The 19,748-nt window shown below is 43.9% G+C and overlaps 1 protein-coding gene across 4 annotated transcripts in view; it reads right to left on the reverse strand.

The window, feature by feature from the left end:
• Positions 1 to 2,534: 2,534 nt before the first annotated feature.
• NR5A1 (nuclear receptor subfamily 5 group A member 1) overlaps positions 2,535 to 19,748 on the reverse strand; it is a 52,622-nt gene continuing 35,408 nt past the window's right edge. For all 4 annotated transcript variants that reach the window (XM_007474637.3, XM_007474638.3, XM_007474639.3 and 1 more), the window contains one exon: positions 2,535 to 5,482. In XM_007474637.3, coding sequence (XP_007474699.1) covers positions 5,235 to 5,482 — 248 coding nt within the window. In that variant the 3' untranslated portion in view covers positions 2,535 to 5,234. The remainder of the gene's footprint in view (positions 5,483 to 19,748) is intronic.

The raw sequence follows: 19,748 nt of genomic DNA on the forward strand, positions 1-19,748 counted from the left end.
CTGAACATCATCACCCCAGGGGAGGGTCAGGATCCTACAGATATGTCAGATTTTCATTCTTTTTCCTTATCTGTTGTCCCCAATACTTCCTCGTGGAATGGAGGTGACTCTGGAGTCTAGAAGACTGCCAGAGAAGCACTGGGTGGAGCTGGAAAGACGCGGAGGCTGACCATCTATCATCTGAAGACCAACCTCTGAGTGGCACCCATTTTTGGTCACTGCAACTCTTCCTAACTTTTTCATTTCTGTAGAGGCCATCACCATTCTTCCAGTCACCCAAGTTGGAACCCTGGGAATCATCCTAAACTCTTCACTCTCTCTCACTAAGACTACTCTCCCAAATCTAATCATTTGCCAGGTCTTTTTGATTCCACTTCCTCAACATCCCTAGAGTCCATCCCCTTTTCTCTACACACACACACACACCACAACCACAGTTGTCCAGGTTCTTAGTTCCTCTAATTGATGCTATTGCAATAGCCTCCTGTCCAGCCTGGCCTCCACACAGTTGCCAAGACAGCATTCCTGAGGCAGAGATCTGAACGTATCACTTTTCTACCTCAAGAAATTTTTGTGGCTCCCCATTACCCTTAAAATAAATGGTGTTTGAAGTCCTTTATACTCTGGTTCCTGTCTACTTTCCCCTGATGATACATGTTAATGACCTCATTTACTCTACAGTCAAGCTACATTGACTTGCTTGTTGTTCTTCACTCATTTAGATCTTGTCTGACTCTTTGTGACCCCATTTGGGGTTTTCTTGGCAGAGATACTGGAGTGATTTGCCACTTCCTTCTCCAGCTCATTTTACAGATTAGGAAACTGAGTAGACAGGCCACACAGTTAGTAAGTTATCTGAGGCCAGATTTGAACTCATGAAGATGAGCCTTCTCAACTCCAGGCTTGGTACTCTATCCACTGTGCCCCCAATTGATTGGCTGGCTTTTCTCCACTTGTAGCATTCCATTTCTACTTCTGCATTCTCATGGACTATCCATCTGGCCTGGAATACTCTCTTCTTCTACCCTCTGACTCTTGAAATATCTAGTTCTCTTCAAAGTTCAGTTCAATTTGAGCCCTCCTTCCAGCCTTTCATGATTCTTCCAGTTGTTATTCTCTCTCACTAACTCCCTTTTTATTTTGTGTGTGTCCTACCTGTGTTTTCTAGTAGGATATAAGCTTCTTGAGGGCATAGACTAAATCACTTTTGTATTGTATTTGCCCCAGCTCCTAGTACCTAGTAAGTACTGGTTGATTGATGAATACTGTTTGCTAAGACAAGAAAGGAGTATGGTCTGTTTCAATGAAAGGGGAGGACCTACTTTAATGAGATCCTAAATTCATGAATTATTTTAACCCAGACAGTACTGTAAGGAATGGGCCAGAAGCTGTTCTCCCCAAGCACTAACCCTCCTTCGCCAAAGAGATGGAGTGGGGTTAATATCAGATCAAAAGAAGCACTTGATTTAGGCTACCCATATTTAGGGATCCCCAAAGCTCTGTGTGTGTGTGTGTGTGTGTGTGTGTGTGTGTGTGTGTCGAGGTGGGAGTTGGTGAGGGGATGGTTCTCCTGCTAAGCTCCCCTCCCCAGTTTCACTCCTCCCAGCATTCTTCTAATGTCTTCATCACCATGGAGATGGATGGCACACAACTCTCCTAGGTTAGATTCATCTGAGTTTGAAGTCATGGAAGAGGTTTGAGAGGGCAAATGAAGAGTCTCATTCCATCCAACACAGGGAATCAGGAGGGCTGGACATGGGAGAAGAAGGACTCTTGTCCAGGGAGTGGGAATGATGGGGATTTAAGCCAGAGATTTCTAAGTATTCTCACCAATTATGTTACTTTTCTTCTAATTCTGTGAGTCCAACTTGGGTCTGTTTGCATCCAGGCTCTTCTACCCTCCTCCCTTCTAATCTGATCAAACACTTGCCCCCTCCCCTTGACTCAGCTTAACTGATCCACATGACCACCCATATTGCCCTGCCCACCCCTATTCTTATCCCCCTCCCACCATGGCAAAACCAATCTGCCTTCTGTGTCTGGCCAGCAGCTGGATTACTCTGGGACATGGGAACCTCATTTTAGGAAGCAGGAGACAAGCCAAGGCTCCTACCCCAACTCCTTTGAATCATAGACTCATAGAATGTTAAAGCTGGAAGGGACTTTAGAACACAAAATGTTAGAGCTGGAATATAACATATTAGAGTTGGAAGGGAGCTTGGAATACAGGATGCTAAAACATTGACTCTTAGAACTTTAAGACATAGAATGTGTCTCCTAGAAAAGACCCAAAACACAGAATGTCACAGCTGGAAGGAATCTTAGAAATCATACAGGTGAGGAAACTGAGGCTCAGAGTGGTGATGTGTAGATGGTGTCCTAGAGGGACTAACCAGGTTTGGTGGTCTACATGTCTGTCTCTGTTGAGTTTTTAATGTCAGCCTCATCTACCACCCTTTCATCTTCCCTCAGAACCTCAAGCAAAGGGAGTCAGGATTGGTACTTCAAGCTTCAAAAAACAAAAATGAAAACACTTTCAAACCAATTGCAAAATTTATTGGAGGAGGGGAGAAGGGTAGAGACCTTCCCACTGGGGAGGGGGAGACACTTAAGGGCACTTCTTGTTTTCCAGAAAGAGGACACAGTGTGTGTCTCCCATCCGCCAGTCACCAGCTCTTCAATGGACCGCCGTTCAGTGGGGATTGAATCACAGACAGAGACTGACAGACAGGGAGGAAAAAACACCCATGCTTTTGAACCAAAGTTCAGGTTCAGGCAAATGGCAGCAAGGAAGGCTCTAGGGGGAAAGCCCCTGGTTCATCTATTCATGCACTGTCTTGTTCTGAAGTCCTCCTGCCTCACCCCACCTAGCTTCCCAGCCCAGCCCTGGTAAATTAGGCAGATGGAGGGACAGAGGGTGGTGCCAGGGAACTGGGGTTGAGGACAGATCTACAAAGGCTCTGGGCCACTGAGAGCACAACGCAAAAGAGGAGACAGAGGCTTCAGGATAGATCCCAGAAGGGGAAGGGCAAGCAGACCAGTACCAGGCAGATGAGTATTATGATTGGCAGGTGCTAGAGCACTCATTCCCCAGCCCTTTGCCTCAACATTGCTTTTGTTTCCCCCAGCCCATAAAAGGAGAAAAAGATCCGGGGGGGGGGGGGCAAACAGTGCTCCTTGACAACCTGTTTTCTTCCTGGATGTCTACAAGACAGACAGAAAAGAGACTGACCTCTGCCCTCCTCAATGGACCAGTGTATCTCCACATTAGCAGAGGCCTCACAAGCTCAGGACTTCTTTCACTTCATACACACACACACACACACACACACACACACACACACACACACACACACCACTAAGAACCCTTCTAGGGGCCAAACTACCCCCTAAAGATCTAGCATTCCCTTGGGGGATGAAGGCAGGCAAGAGATCCTGACCATCTTGAATTGTGTAATTTCTGAGCTAGACAGGACCCCAAGGTCACCTGGTCAGAGGACTCCCCCCATCATTCCTGAAGATGAATCCCCTCCACAATGTCCCCAACAAATTGGTCATCCATATTTTACATGAAGCCCTCCAGGAATGGGAAATCCATTGGACATCTGGTCAGCCCAGCCCTAGCTATGAGGATGTTATTCCTTAGGGAACTCCTAAATCTGTCTTTCTGCAATTTCTACCCACTACTCCTAAAATTGTCTGTCCTCCAAGGCCAAGAGGAACGAGTCTGCTCTGGATAGGAAAACATCAACTCCCTGTAATTAAAAGGGCTGCAGAGATGATTGCCAACTCCATAATGGAGCTAGGGAAGAATGAAGATGTTGGGGATGGAGATATAACAGCAATAAGGGATCTTGCAGTGGATGCCAACTCTAAACTCTCTCCCCTCCCTCTCCTCAGATCCTAGGTTTGTCCCCAGATCGCTCCCACAGAGAACTCCATCTCCCTCTCAAGGAGTGATGGAAACATTGAGAAGAGCAGTCCTCTTCTGAAGCCTTACAGGTAATGTCAGCCTAGATTTACCACCTAAGAGGATGGAATATTTTCATGAGGGAAGTCAGGGGGCTTCCTGTCCAAGCTGGTTTCCAAGTTCCTGCTGCCCCCCATGAGCCTCTGCCGGCATGACACTTTTATTGCTAAAATAACAAGGTCTACGAATCAGGGTCTGCTTCCCACCCTGCTCCTACTCATTCTATGATTTCTTAAGGGTTTATGAAAAAATCAGACAAATGCATGATATGCTGGGGGCTTTCTCTCATCTTTACACTGAGGAGATTCTCTGCCCCCTCTTTTCCTCTCTCCTATCTTCTCCCTGTGGCTGGGGGTATTATGAAGTCTGGGTCTGTCCCATAGGGAGGCTGAGACTAAGGAGAAAGGATTCCCTGTGAAGTAACACCACATCCCCTCCAACCCAGTCCTGGTGTTTCAGCCCCTCGGCATAAAGATCAGGATGGAATAGAGAGAATGTGCCACATCTCCCCTGAGAGCTCAGGGCTGGTGGCTGGCAGGGAGGCAGCTTAGCCTGTCAGTCACTGGGCTAAGCAGGATCTCTAGAGGGGCAGGGGCTGTATAGAAGAAGAAAAGGGTAGGGCTAGAAAAGACACCCAAAATTATCTCATCTTCATTTTACAGAGGTGGAAACTGAGGCACAGAGAAGGAAACTGACTTGCCCAATGCCACACAATGAGTTAGCATTAGGGCCAGAACTAGAACTCTGGCCTTGTGACTCTGGGGTCAGAGCTCTTTCTATCCCATCAACTCTCCAGGGTAATTACCATAGAATCCTAGAATGTAGACCTGGAAGGGGTCTTAGAGATCGTCTAGTCCAACCACTTCATTTTACAGAGAGGGAAACCAAGTCCTAGGGCGGGGAATGGACTTCCCAACGTCACACGGAAAGCAAGTAGCAAAGCCAAGATTTGACCTCCCAGGACATCAGCCAGGGGCCTGGAAGTTGCAGGCACACATGGGCACATGTGCTCACACACAATATACATACACACATACACCAGGGATCCAGGCCATCCCCCCTCCCCTACTTTCCCAAACACTGGTCAGGGAGCATGTCCCTGGGAGGGCAGGAATGGAGCAGTGCCAAAAAGTAAGACCCACCAGCCTTGTGATAATAAAATAAATCATCTCCAGATAGAACCAAGGCCACCCTCCCCTGGCCCATGGCCTCGATCCCAGCTCCTCTGAGAGTCCCTGGGGCCGGACAGGGCCGGGCCAGAGGCTCAAGTCCGCTTGGCATGCAGCATCTCGATGAGCAGGTTGTTGCAGGGGACCTCCCCACCTAGGTGCTTGTGGTAGAGATACTCCTCCGCCTGCATGCTGAGAGAACGCACTTCGGCCAGGCGCAGGAGCAGCTGCCGGAACTTGTCACCACAGTGTGGGTAATGGCACATGGTGTAATCCAGCAGGGCTGCGTTGGCCTTCTCTTGTGCATCCTTTGCCAGGCTGTGATTCTCCAGGAACTTCACATCTGCAGCAAGATGGGGACAGCATCAGCATCACCACCTCCCTTGTCTCTTCCGGCTCCTCTGTCCTCATCCTTATCCCCTCAACACCCTTATCCCCATTCCCATCATGTCAATGATCCCATTATTAATCAGCACATACAATGGAAAAAAACAAGAGATCTGGAGCCAGAGGACCTAGGTTCAAATCCTTACTCTGCTACTTATTATATGACTGTGGACAAGTCATTTCTCTTGTCTATACTTTCATTTTCTCCTCTATAAATGTGGCAAAATAGGGAGCCATCCCCAAAGCCAGGAAGACCGGGGTTCAAATCTACTTATACACACACACACACACATACTGGCTAATTACACCACCTCTCAGGACCCCCAGGACATTCTCTAAGATTCTGAGATGCAGAGAAGATGATGCCTACATTGGCAAAAGGAGTTTCCTCATCATGGAGCTCCCTATATTAGTGAAATCACAGGTCTTGTCTCTATCACTATAAAATGAGTAAAATGGACCATGGGATGTACAAATTCCTTCCACATCTAACAGAAAGATATAAACAAAAAATGTTTAGGAGGGAAATATAAATATAGTTAACATTTAGATAGCATTTACTATGGGACAAGACCTTTAAAAATTATTTCATTTGATCTTCATAACAACCCTTGGAGGTAGGTGCCATTATTATCCTCATTTCATAGATGAGGAAACTGAGGCATACAGATGATAAGTGACTTACTCATAGTCACACAGATAGTAATTGTCTGTGGATGGATTTGAACCCATCTCCAAGCACTGTATCCTCTTCACCACCTAGCTGCCTCCGTAAAAGATGACTTCTAATTGCTCAGATCAGAGAAATTTTCTTGGAGAAGGTGATGTTTAAGCTTGATCTTTGGGGATGAGTATGATTTCAACAGGTATAGATGGAGAAGGATGGAATTCTAGGCATGGAGGATAGAGTGAATAAAGGTTCAATGTAGGAAAACATGGGGGACAATTTAGCCTCGTCTGGTCAAGCATAAAGTACACAGAATGGAGCAGCATTTGCTAAAACTGGAAAGATCCTGAAGTCCCTTGAATACCAAATAAAGAATGGACTTTATTCTACAGGTAATAGACAGACATAAAAGGGATCTAAGTCAAGTAATAGCATGCTCAAATCTGTGCATGAGGCAAATTGATTTGTGAAGCATTTAATTGGAGGGGGCATCAGTAGCATCACCATCATTACCTTTGGACATCAGTTGGTACTCTTATCCTCATTCCTATTGTTTGCGTCCCTGTCACTATCATCTCCAGCACCTCTTTAAAGTTGTAATTCTCCTCATTCACATCATCCCCCTCCGTGGTCGCCATCCTTCACCTCAAGACTATCTTTATAAAGTTTTGATGATACACTTGCTTACTCTAAGGATTATAAAAATGAGATACTTTAGTCCTTGAGGTCTGGGAATTCACAACTGGAGAGATATACATTCCCACACAGATTCCCATGGAGAGGATGCCCAGTACAACCTGGTATAAATATGGTATAGGGGAAAGGGAATGGGATCAGTTTGGACTGATCACTTCCCCTCTCAGTTACTTGGCTTCTTCTATAAAATGGGATGACATGGGGTGGGGGACAACTGGATGGCTCAGTCTGGAACCAGAAGGTCCTGGATTTAAATCTGAACTCAGACACTTCCTAGCTATATGACCCTGGGCAAGTGAGTTAATGCCCATTGCCTAGATTTTACCACTCTTCTGCCTTAGAATCAATACACGTATTGATTCTAAGATGGAAGGGGGGGGTTGTGTTTGTTTGTTTGTTTGTTTTCATAAATGGGATGGCACAGGACTTGCCCTATATCTCTCACAGGACTGTGGTAGAAAGACACACTTTGTAAACCTTAATCAAACTATTCCTGCCAAGTGGCCAGTCAGCCTTTAACTAAAGAGCTCCAGTAATGGAGATCTTTTACCATGGTCTGAGGCAGCCCATTTCACTTAGAGACAGCTCTCATTCTAAGGAAGTTTTTTGTTTGTTTGTTTGTGTGTTTGTTTTAAGATAATCCAAGTTCTTGACACAGAGTAAAATAAGCAGAACCAGAACATTATACACAGTAACAGCAATATTGTGGGATGATCCAATGTGATAGACTTTGCTACTAAACAGCAATACAACGGTCCAAGACAATTCTGAGGGACTTGTGACAAAGAATGCTCTCCACCTCCAGAGAAAGAACTGTTGGAGCAGAAATACAGATGAAAGCATATGATTTTTCACTTATTTATTTGGGTTTATGGTTTGGAATTTTGGTTTTGTAAGATTATTTGCTTACAAAAGTGAATAATATGGAAATGGGTTTAGGGTGATAATACATGTGTAACCCATATTGAATTGCTTGTCAGCTTCAGGAGGGGGGAGGGAAGACGAGAAAGAGACAAAATGAATCATATAACTTTGGAAAACTCATGTGGATATTTGTTATTAAAACTTTTTAAAATTAAATTGAACAAAAAATAAATAAAAAGATAAGCCAAATTCTGCTTTCCAGTAACATAACATTTTACTTCTATCTGTAAGTCCATTAGCAGCCCTTCAATTTCCTGAAGACATTAATTCTGGGTCCCCTAATTTTCTCATTCTCTCAACAAAAGATACGAGCTCCACTTGTTGAAAACTTTCTTCCTGAAGACTAAACTATTATCAACAAAGCAAACTTCCAAGATAATCCCAAGAGACTCATGATGAAAAATGTTCTCCAAAACCAAAGAAGGAACTGTTGGAGTCTGTTTGTCGATCAAAGCATGCCATTTTTCACTATTTCCCTCATGGGTTTTTTTTTAATTGAATGTGTGTTATGTGTCTTCTTTCACAACATGAGGAAAATGGAAATATGGATTACATGACAGCACTGGTATAACCTATATCAGACTAGTTACCACCTGGAGGAGGGGCAGAGGAGGGAGAGAATCTGAATGCCCAAATGCCAAATAACTATTGTCAAAAACTGAAGAAAAAATGGAAATATTTTAAAAGCTTAAAAAAAAGGAAGAGAGAAAGATATCCTTCCTGATAGGTCCTGCAAAGGTGTTACCTACTCCAGGAAGCCCTCTCTGATCCCCACTCTTCCCCCACCCCAGCTGAAAGGATCTCTCTCTAAAAAATTTTGCTAGAGCACTTTGCCTAGACTGCTCCTTTGCTCCCAACCCTTCTTGGAAAGAGTCCAGGACCCTGAACCCAAGAGCCCTGACTGGAAAAAGCCTAGATTATTAGTCCTGCTTCTAGCCTGGCCCCCAAAGCCATAAAAGAGGGGAACAGTCCCTGTGGAGAAAAGGTCCACCTTCTCTATCCTCCACTGCCATCACCAATCACAGGCACTGACCAACTGCCACTGAAGGGCAAGTATGACACCACCCCTACCCTGGCTGCCTTTGCCCTGCATCCTTTAGCAACTGCAGCTCCTAAAGACCCAGTAAATAAAATTCTTCACATCAAAGAACTTGACACCAACAAATGGTTCCAAATCAGAAACAGGTATGATTTTATCAGTGGAAATGACATTTAAGAGGATGCGTTACCATCTGCTTTGCCACTACCCGCTAAGGACTATAAGACCTTTCCATCTGCCTTGTAGCTGAAACCTCCTCAATGTATTATTGCCTCCTCCTCTTAGAGTCTGAGCTCCTAGAGAGCGGGTCTGATCATTCTATGGGTATCCCTCAGGTAAAGAAGGGAACAAAGGCTTATTCATTCATTCATCATGTTTTAACTTTATCAAACTTATTAGTGAAGATGTTGTACTCCTCTTAACAGACTGCAAACCTCCTGAGGGCAAGGACCATATGGTTTCTGATTCTTGTATTTTAGAATCAAATATAGGGTCCCTGGACATAATAGACATTTTATTATTTTTTAAACCCTTACCTTCCATCTTAGGATCAATACTGTTGTATTGATTCCAAGGCGGAAGAGCAGTAAGGACTAAGTAATGGGGTTAGGTAAAGGGGGAAGAAGCAGGGGGAAGGTCACACAGTTAAGAAGTGTCTGAGGATGTCAGATTTGAACCCAGGACCTCCCATTTCTAGCCCTGGTGCTCTATCCCCCATGCTATTTAACCCCCCTCTAGTAGACACTTTAAAAATGTCTTCTGAGGGAAATTAATTGAATTGAAAGATAGGAAGGAAGGGGAAAAGAAAGGGGAAAAGTATATATAACCTACTACATGCCAGGCATTGTGTTGAGCTCTTTTTACAATTATTATCTCATTTGATCCTCACAATGACCCTGGGAGGCAGGTGCTATTGTTAATCAATTTACAGTTGAGGAAACTGAGGCAAATAGAAGTTAATCGACTTGCCCAAAGTCACATGGTAAGTATCTGAAGCTGGATTTAAATCTCTGCTTTCTATCCACATCTTACCACCACGTAGCATGGTAACCTGGAATGAGCAATGAATGCAGAGTCAGAAGAACTGAATTAAAATTCCAGCCATACACTTACTTATGTGTGAATTTTAGCAAGTCATTTCTTTGCTCTGGCTTTGTTTCCCTGCCTGAAAAAAAAGGAAGAAGTTGGACTAAATAAGTCCCAGCATCCCTCCTATGTCTAGCATTCTATGTTCTAAGGTTCTTTCCAGCTCTAACGCTCTATGTTCTAAAGATCTTTCCAATTTTCTACTCTATGATCAGGTGAATTTTCCCCTCTGCTTGCGTATTTACTTCCCTCCTGGTAAATCTGGGGGCCGGAGGAGGAGGAGAAGGGAGCGAATGGAGCCTGAGCCAGTCAGGTGGAAACAACCTAGTCTCTGCCCCTCGTGAAAAGCCCTACGTCTAATCCTTCCTAACACTCCTGAGCGCTGGAGAGGTCCAGAGAGCTCAATGATCATGGAAACCCTGATCCCCCTGCCCGCCCACAGCGCCTGCCTAAGGCCCTTGTTGTCCACAACAGCTTTTAGGGAAATTTGAGCCCAAGCAACCAGAGGCTAAGGTGCCCCCAGATACTGATCCCTGTTTCATCCCCTCCTCCATGAACACACACTAGCTGAGCCCCAGGGCCCAACGGTGCCTATGTAAGAGAGAAGGCTCTTGCAACATCACAGCTCAGGGTACTGAGACCCCCTCCCACTCTGAGAAATTGCCTGTGATCTTATGTTACAAAGTTAAAATTAAACTGTAGGGGCAGCTAGATGGCTCAGTGGATTGAGAGCCAAGCCTAGACCTGGGAGGTCCTGGGTTCAAATCTGACCTCAGACACTTCCTAGCTGTGTGACCCTGGGCAAGTCACTTAAACTCCATTGCCCAGCACTTACCATTCTTCTGTTTTGGAACCAATACTTAGTCTTGATGGTAAGATGGAAGGTAAAGGTGTTTTTTTTTTAATAAGCTATAAATTTAAGTTCTCTCATCTAAGATTTAGTAATAAAAATTTAAACTGAAAATATTAATTTTTATAACTCAAATTCATAAAAATTTTAAATGAAAATAGACTGGGCACTTAACCTCTTGAGTCTTTGGTCTACTTATCTATAAAATAATAGGACATGACTCAAGGGATCTGAGTCTAAATTCCTGTTCTACCGCTAACTATATTGTAGGTATAAAGAATGGGATTTGTGGACTTCAGAACTCTATAAATGAGAGGAATTGTTATGAATAGTTTTAAGTCAGCATTTCATGGAGGTGGAAAGAACATGAAAATAATATGCCTGAAGAGCTAAGCTCTTCTATTTACTATATGACCTTGGACAAGTCAATTCCCCTCAGTGCTGAAGTGTCTCAGGCTATAAAATGAGGAGTTTAGAGAAGCAGCAATGAACTTGGAACTCTGACCTAGAGTCACAGGTCTTGAGTTCCTATCCTGGGTCTACTATTTACTATCTACCTTAGGCCAGTCACTTAGAATCACTGAGCCTCAGTTCCCACATTGCACAATGATGGAGCTGGACTCATGGTGGCCCCTCAGATCCCTTTCAGCTCTCAAGGGATCATTCTATGAATTGCACCCCTATGTGGACTCCCTCCTATGTGCCTTAGTGGGTCAAACTGATGAGCTCCCCTGGCTGAAACGCCCCCTCCCCAGTGGAGCTCTCCGATCAAGGCTTATCCTCAGACAACAGATACCCAGCCCATTGCCCACATAGACGTGAAGCCTTCTTCTACCTTCTTGGCTTGGTCCAATCTGCCCAAGCTCATGCTCTGCTGACAGAGCCTCTGAGAACTCATCATCTCTGGGCCAACATGAGGCATCAAAGGTGGATTCAGTGGAGGAACATATCTGAATAATTCAGTAAGTTATTAGCAATAGTCCTTTTGTATTTCCCCAGAGCTTCATCCGCATGGTTCTATGAGCCAGTAGGGCAAAGACCCTTTAGCAATGGATGCTCAGAGGAATAAAAGAGTTTGCCAAGGTCATACAGTGAGTAGAAGAGCTTAGATCTCTGAGTGTATTATTCTGATGTTCTGTCCACTATACTACTCCTCCATGAAATACTGAATTAAATCTATGCATAATAATTATTCTCATTTATGGGGAGTTCTGAAGTCCACAGATCCCATTCCTTATATTTAACTTGGTCATATGATTAGCGTCTAAATAGGGATTCAAACTCACATCCTTTGACTCCTGTCCCATCATTTTATAAAAAGCTCAAGGGGGATTTCAAGCCTTTCTGCATTTCCAGAAGCCAAATGCCACCCTACTCCCCCAGTAACCTGGCACTATGGACTTGAGTTAGAATCAGAACCCCTGGGTCTGAGTTTCAGCTCACTCACTGCTTAAATGGGCAAATCACTCTATGTCTCTGAATCATAATTCTCTTGTTGCAAAGTAGTAAACTGGGATTTTACTCAGTTTGATCAATTGAATAGATGATTGGCCTCAAAGTCTGGGATGTGGTCATTACTGGGTGACTCTGGGCAAATCACTTTATGTCAGCATCAGTTTCCTCATCTGTAAAATGGGAATAATAATAGCACCAAGAGTTATTGTGAGAGTCAAATGAGATATTTATAAAGACGTTAGCACAGTTCTTGGCACATGGTAGAAGTTATATAAATGTTAGTTGTTGTTATTATTATTATTATCATCACTCTAGAACTGGAAAGTCTTTTAGAAGCTGTTAAATCCAATCTCCTCATTTTATAGATGATGTTAAATGACTTGCCTCAGCTCACTCAAATAATAAGTGGTAGGGATAAGATTTGAACTCAGATCTTCTAACTCCAAATCCAATTCTCTTTCTTCTAACATGGTGCCTCATAGAAAAAGATGGTCACATGAACCTTGGACCTGTAGGTCAAAAGCATGATGTTCTACCTACTGAGTTATCTAGTGCTTTCTTCTTCTAATCTCTTCCTCTCCCTCCTTTTTGTTCCTTCTCTCCTTCTTCCCCTCTTCTTCTTTTCTCCTCCCCTTCCTCTGTGTCTTATTCTTCCTCCTCTTCCTCTCCTCATGTATATATGTATATATGTGTGTGTGTGTATACGCACACACACACACACACACACACACACACATCTCTACTTTCTGTCTTGAAACGGATACTGTGTGCTGATTCCAAGGCAAAGGAGCAGTAAGAGCTAGAAATGGGCATTAAGTGACTTGCTAGGAAGTATCTGAGGTCAAATTTGAACCCAGGACCTCCCATCTCCAAGCCTGGTCCTATCCACTAAGCCACCAAGTCACCCCTCAAATTTAGTAATAATTGCTGTACTCTCCTTCATATACTCTATAGTCGAATCCAAGTCCAACTTGCCTTACTGTTCCTCACACACGGTACTCCATTTCCCATTTCCATGCCTAGAATGCATTCTCTCTTCAGCTCTGATTCTTAGAATCCCTAGTTTTCCCCAAAACTCAGCTCAAATGGCACTCCCTGCAGGAAGGCCTTTCCTGATGCCCCCAGGAACCAGTGTCTCCTCCCCATTATTTTGAATTTTTGTTTATGTTTTTTTTGCACACTTATAGGTGTATATATTGTTTTCCATGATGGAATGGAAGCTCCTTGAGGTCCACAACTGTTTAATTTGCCTCTTCACATTCCTCCTTTCATCTTCTAGGGATTTGGTGCCCAGTTGCTCCCTGCTTTCCTCAAGAAACAGTAAATTCTCCCTGGATCCTGAAGGTCAGGCTGATGTTACTACAAGTTCTGTTTGGAATGCCCCTCTGGGGAGACACCTTAGTTCTACGAGATCTGCTGCTCTGGTCCCTTCTAAGGGCTGAGAGCCTTTTCTGGCTGGGTGACTTTGGAAGAAAGGACAAAAACAAGCATTTATTAAGTATCTACTGTGTGCCAGGCAACATGGCTAAGCCTTTTCCTCATTTGATCCTCTCAGCAAGCCTGGGAGGCTCAGGGCCCGGCACCTAGGAGGTGCTTAATTGATTCTAGATTGACTAATTGATTGGTTGACAGGTCCTACAAAGCTGAAAAGCTCCAAATTGGAAACCAATGACAAGCTGTATGTGCTATGGGATGACTGGCGTGACTCTAAATCAAGAGGCTCATTACAAAGCTGGCCGCCAATATTATAAATTTCCCAGCCACAGCAACTCTCAGAACCATTGCCAAGTTACAGAGGGGCCCTGATCTGAAGTGGTGGAGGAAGCCTCCACACTGCTGAAATCATCGAGGTTTGAAATATTGGTGTAATAGATCATTTTCTAACATAAAAATTATTAGAGCAACTTAACATAAATATCATATAATTATGTGAATAATCATACATTATAGAAATATTGTTTAATAATAATCTTGACTCTACTACTTACTACTTATATAACTTTGGGAAAGTTGCTTCCCTTCCCTGGGCCTCAGTTTCCTTATCTATAAAATGAGGAGGCTGAGTTAAATGATTTCCAAAGTCCCTTCAAACTCTAATTTGCTAGAAAGCCCTCTTGATAATAATTCAGATTTCAGTAGCATTTGGAAGTTCTCAAAGGACTTGGCTTCCAGCTCTCTCCGTAAGGCATGGATGCTCCCTATTTGACAAAAGGAGAAATATGGGCATGCAGCTGGTGAATGTCAGGGCCAGAATTCAGAGCCCGCGCTCTATCTTGAAGTCCGGTGTTTTTTCTGCTCTGCTGCCGATCCTAAGTCTGCTCCCTCATTTTACAAAGGAAATATCAAGGGGGAGGGGGGAGGTTTGCTCAAGGTCACACAATGAGTCAGCAGGAGAGACCAGATTCAAACCCAGGTCTTATTTTTCCCTATGTTTCAAGTGCCTGACTGCAGCCCAGTGCATAAAAGAAACAAACCTAAGGCGTTGCAGTGGAGAGAGCAGAGGGCCTAAAGCCCAGAAGACTTGAGTTTGAATCTAGCCACCAACACTCACTAGCTATGTGACTAGTGATGCGAGTTACTGAACCTCTGTCTGCCTCTGTTTCCCCAATAGGGTTAATGGCACTTATCTCCCAGGCTTGCTGTGAGGATCAAATGAGATAATATTTGGAAAGAATTTGACACAGTGCCTGGCACACAGTAGATGCTTAATAAGCACTTGTTTCTGCCCTTTCTTCCAAGGTTGCACAGCCAGAGAAGGCTCTTGGCCCTTAGAAGGGCCCAGAGAAGTAGATTTATTAGAGTTGAGGTGCCTCCCCAAGGGGCATCCCAGATAGTGCTCTGAGCAACATCAGTCCTGCAGGATCCTGCAGGATCTTTTTTTTTTTTAACATTCCCTTCTGTCTTAGAATGGATACAAGTATAGCTTCTAAGCTAGAAGAGTGGTATGTGCCAGGCAAGTGACTTGTCTAGGATCACACAGCTAGAAAGCATCTGAACCAGATTTTAACTTAGAGCCTCCCATCTCCAGACCTGGCTCTCTGTCCACTGAGTCACCTAGGTGCCCCTTACAACATAGTTGGACCATTTTATCACATATCTGTGCTGGAAGGGATCCCAAAAGCCATCTAGTCCAATTCTCTCATTTTATTTTTTTTTAAAGGCAAAACTGAGGCACACAGAGGTCAATTGGCCCAAGGTAACACAGGTGGTAAATATTAGGAGCAGAACTGGAACTCAAGTCCTCTGACATCAGAATCAACTTTCTACTTTCATATGAAGGTGCAGTGATTAGAGCGCCAGGCTTAGAGTCAGGAAGACTGGTCCTAAATTGAACTCTGGCCTCAGATAATAGCTGTGTGACCCTGGACAAGTCATTTAATCCTGTTTGCCTCGGTTTCTTCATCTGCAAGATAGAGAAGGAAATGACAAACCATTCCAGTATCTTTGCCAAGAAGATCCCAAATGGGTTCACCAAGAGTAGGATGTGCCTGAAAAGACTGAACAACAAACTATGCTATGCTAGGACTCATTTACCTTCTTCCTCCCCCTGCCAATATACCCAAAAAGATTCAAGGAGATATGAGCTGGTAGCGCCTTTAGCCCCAAGTGTCCATTCTCCCCTGTCATCAGGGTCTTTGATCAAGTCCTTCCCTGTTCTGTATCCAAGAATATCTGTATCCAAGACTTAGGTGAGGGCACAGGTATGGACTCCTCGGGACTACCAGCTAAGGGAAGGCAGTGCCCAGAAGGCAGGTAACACCCTGCTGGACAGGAGCCAGGGGAAATGAGAGAGACCCAACCTGCCCACATGAGGCTCTTTCAACCATGATCAAAGGCTTTGAAGGAGTCAGGGTAGAGTTTCTGTGGCCACCTCCATTCCATCCCTATCACCTAACTAGAGCATCAACTCATAGAGTTTGAAGTGATCTTAGGGACACAGTGTGAGAGCTAGAAGAGATCTGAGAGCATAGAATGTTGAAGCTGGAAGTGACCTTATGATATTACAACAGGATAGGGTATTTGATAATACAATATGAAAAGGGAAGACCATAAGATGACATCTGTAGAAATAAAGATAATAACAGCAACAAAAGCCAGATACATCTATGGGAACCAGAAAGGTCATGGAAATAAACAGGGCAATTTTGGTACTACCTTCTCGAAATTATTTTGGATTTTTTTTCTAAATCTGTATATAACAAGCTTATAGTTACATGTACAATCATTTACAATCGCTTTTTTGTTTTGTTATATACAGATCTGCTTTTGCTTTTCTTATTTCTTTTCTTTTGTTCTTGTTTATATAATATGTATACTTGACAATGGAAGTCAGCATAGTAATAAAAAAGAACATAGACTGTGAGAAAAACCCCATCATCCAATCTGGAAGAGATCTTAGGAAATCGAATATTGAACCCCAGAGATGGAAGAAGACCTTAGAATACAATGTTAGAACAAGGAATATTGGAACAAGAATATTTGTGCTCGAGAGTATCCCAGAGGTTGGCTAGCCGGATCCTTCCCTGAAGCAGGAATCCCCTCCTCAGCATTCCTCCCAAAGGTCTTTCATACAACCTTGGCCTGAACTTTGGACTTGTATAACTTCTACCGAGGGGTCTTAGTTACACCCTCTCTTGGGGTCCAGAGAACAAATCTGCACAGGTCAGCCCTTGGAGCTCTTGAAGACATAGAGCACATCCCCACCCTTCAAGTCTCCTTTGTTCTAGCCAAAAAATAGCCTCCTTAGGTTAATATTTAGGTTAATGCCATGATGTTGGCCCACACACCCATAGATCAATGGGCAATGATAGGGCAGTAGAGGGGCACCATTCACCCCTTTGCCTGGAAAGACCATATTAATAATAACCTCCACTTCCACAATGCCTTCCACACAACCCTTTGAGATAGGGAGAAATGATCCTCATTTTATAATGGGAGAAACTGAGACCCAGAGATGGAAAGGAACTTAACAGGAGGATCATAGATTTAGAGCTGGAAGGGACTTTAAGAAGTCCAATCCTCACATTTACAGATGAAGAAACTGAGGCACCAAGAAAGAAACTTGCCTGGGATTAGTAACAAGTTGGGATGGATGCTGAAACTTCAACCTGGACGCTATTAAATTCAATCTTCTTCCCACTTGCCCCATGATGTCACTTTTCTAAAAATGCCACCTTTAGTCCCACCCCAAGTCCAGATATGGAAAACCCCAGGTCTTCTACTAAGGACAGGGCATTAAGACCCAAAGAGGTCAAATGAGCCAAATCACTCCCCTCTCGCATTAATTTCTTCTTCCTGTCACTCCCTTCACTCCCTACCCCTCCAAGCCTGGGGAGGAGGGAGGGAGGGAGGGAGCTGAGCATCTGCCACAATCCCCTCCTGCCTTTGGGGACCCCTTTTTATCTGTGTAGGGTGACAGTGGGTGTCAGCAGTGGAGAAAGAACTTATATTGATAGATGTCAAACCCAGCCCCCCCCTCAAGCAGCCGCTGACAATAGGCAGTTCTGCTGGATGAACTCGCCTGGGGTTCTCAGGGGAAAAGAGGGGAAAAAAAAACCTTTTTTTTTTTTTACTGTTTAATTGAATATTTGAATAATCCTTTCATTCCTGCGAGGAATAAAGAATGTTGTCCAAATAACATTGACTCACTCCATTGGGAGACAGGGAAACAGTTGCAAAGGCTGTCGGGCACAATGGCCCCCCTCACACATCTCCAGCCTCTGGGATGATGTGTGTACCCTCAAGTGGGCCTGCTATTCAAGACGCCTTTTGTTGGCGAGAAGCTGTTGATAAATTGCAAACGCTTAAGGGAATGTGCGCTCTGAAAGCCGCCCGGCCCCCGCCTGCTGCCGCCGAGCTCCCTGAATGTGAGTCATGAAATCGAATGTTAGGTCAATCCATTAAGCTTCTATTAAGCCCTTCTGTAGAACAAAGCTACCCTGGGCCGGCTCCATAAATATTGCTATTTTGAGAAGAGGGCTCCTAATTTTAATTAAGCCTCTTTACCTGCTCAGGAGAGAAATCTATTTAGACACCAAATGGCTGTCCCTTGTCAGTGCGGAAGGCAAGCTCCGATTGTACTGTGGCGGGGTGTTGGGGAGGGGGGAGGCAGCGAGAGGGGATCACATCCCGAGGCGCCGCTGCCTCGGGGCGCAGCCTCCCAGTCAGGCCAGTCCCCGACTTGCCTCCAAAACTGCCCACTCCGAGGCCGCCCAGTCAGACGTCTAAGGGGGAACGGGGGAAGGGGAGACCAGCCCCCATCAAGTTTGCTAAGCGGGAGAAAGGGTGACAGGGAGAGGCCAGGTTTGGCGGGGTGAAATGCCAGAAGAGGTTTGGGACTAGGAATGAGGAGATCTGGGTTCTAGTCCAGCCTTTGTCACCAACAAAAGAGGACATTTCATGGGACCTATATATATATATATATATATATATATATATATATATATATATATATATATATATACATATATATATATGTGAGAGTGGATGGAGGGATGATATATTTAATATATAAACATGTGTACACATAGATCTGTGTGCATATATAAATACATGTTGCATGTATGGATATGTATAAATATTTGTCTGTGTTTATATATGTGTATATATGCATAATTTGGAAAGAGAGATGGATAGATAGACAGACAGACAGACAGACAGACAGACAGACAGACAGACAGATAGATAGATAGATAGATAGATAGATAGATAGATAGATAGATAGATAGATATAGAGGAATGGATGGATGGATAGACAGACAGAAAGATACATACATACATACATACATACACACCACAAATACATAGATAGAATTTCACCCTTGGGATATCAGGAAAGAGAGGGGAGGCAGCAGTGGTAAAATGTAGGTTGCTAGCTTTGGAAATAAGAACTCAGGTTCAAATGCAGCGTTTGATGCTTCCTGCCTTTGCAGGACTTAAGCACCCTGAGTGTTTCTCATCTGTAAAGTAAGCTGGTTGGAGGGAAATGGGTCCTGAGGTGCCTTCCAGCTCTTTACTTCTATAGTCCTAAGCCCTTCCCTTCCCCAAATCTCAGGACCTATACTAAGGGTATTTCCTCTTATGTCCTCTGATCTAGGATCCCATCAAGCTGTAAATTAAATGATCCTGTAAAAATTCTATTAGATCTCTGTTTAAGTCCTGTTCAATTCTGCTATTCTAAGGTCTCTTTCTGTTCTGAAATTCTACATTCTGAGGTTCCATCTTGAAGAGTGTTTTAGGAGCAAAAGGCGAAATTGACCAGACCTCAGATACCCAGAGAACAAGAAGAGATGTGGTATAGGATATCTTGAGTTCTTAAGGAAATTAAGTAAATTGATCAAATTCTGAAGTCCCCTCAGGACTAGACCCTGCTGCTGATATATAGTATATAGGGGGAAATTATCAGACTTGAGAATTAGAAGGTTTAAACCCAATGGCTAAACCACTTACCAGCCAAGGACACCTGACCTTAGTCAAAAGACTACTATTTGGAAGCTCTGTTTCCT

This window comes from Monodelphis domestica, chromosome 1 (assembly GCF_027887165.1).
Source record: "Monodelphis domestica isolate mMonDom1 chromosome 1, mMonDom1.pri, whole genome shotgun sequence".
In the NCBI taxonomy this organism is placed as follows: domain Eukaryota; kingdom Metazoa; phylum Chordata; class Mammalia; order Didelphimorphia; family Didelphidae; genus Monodelphis; species Monodelphis domestica.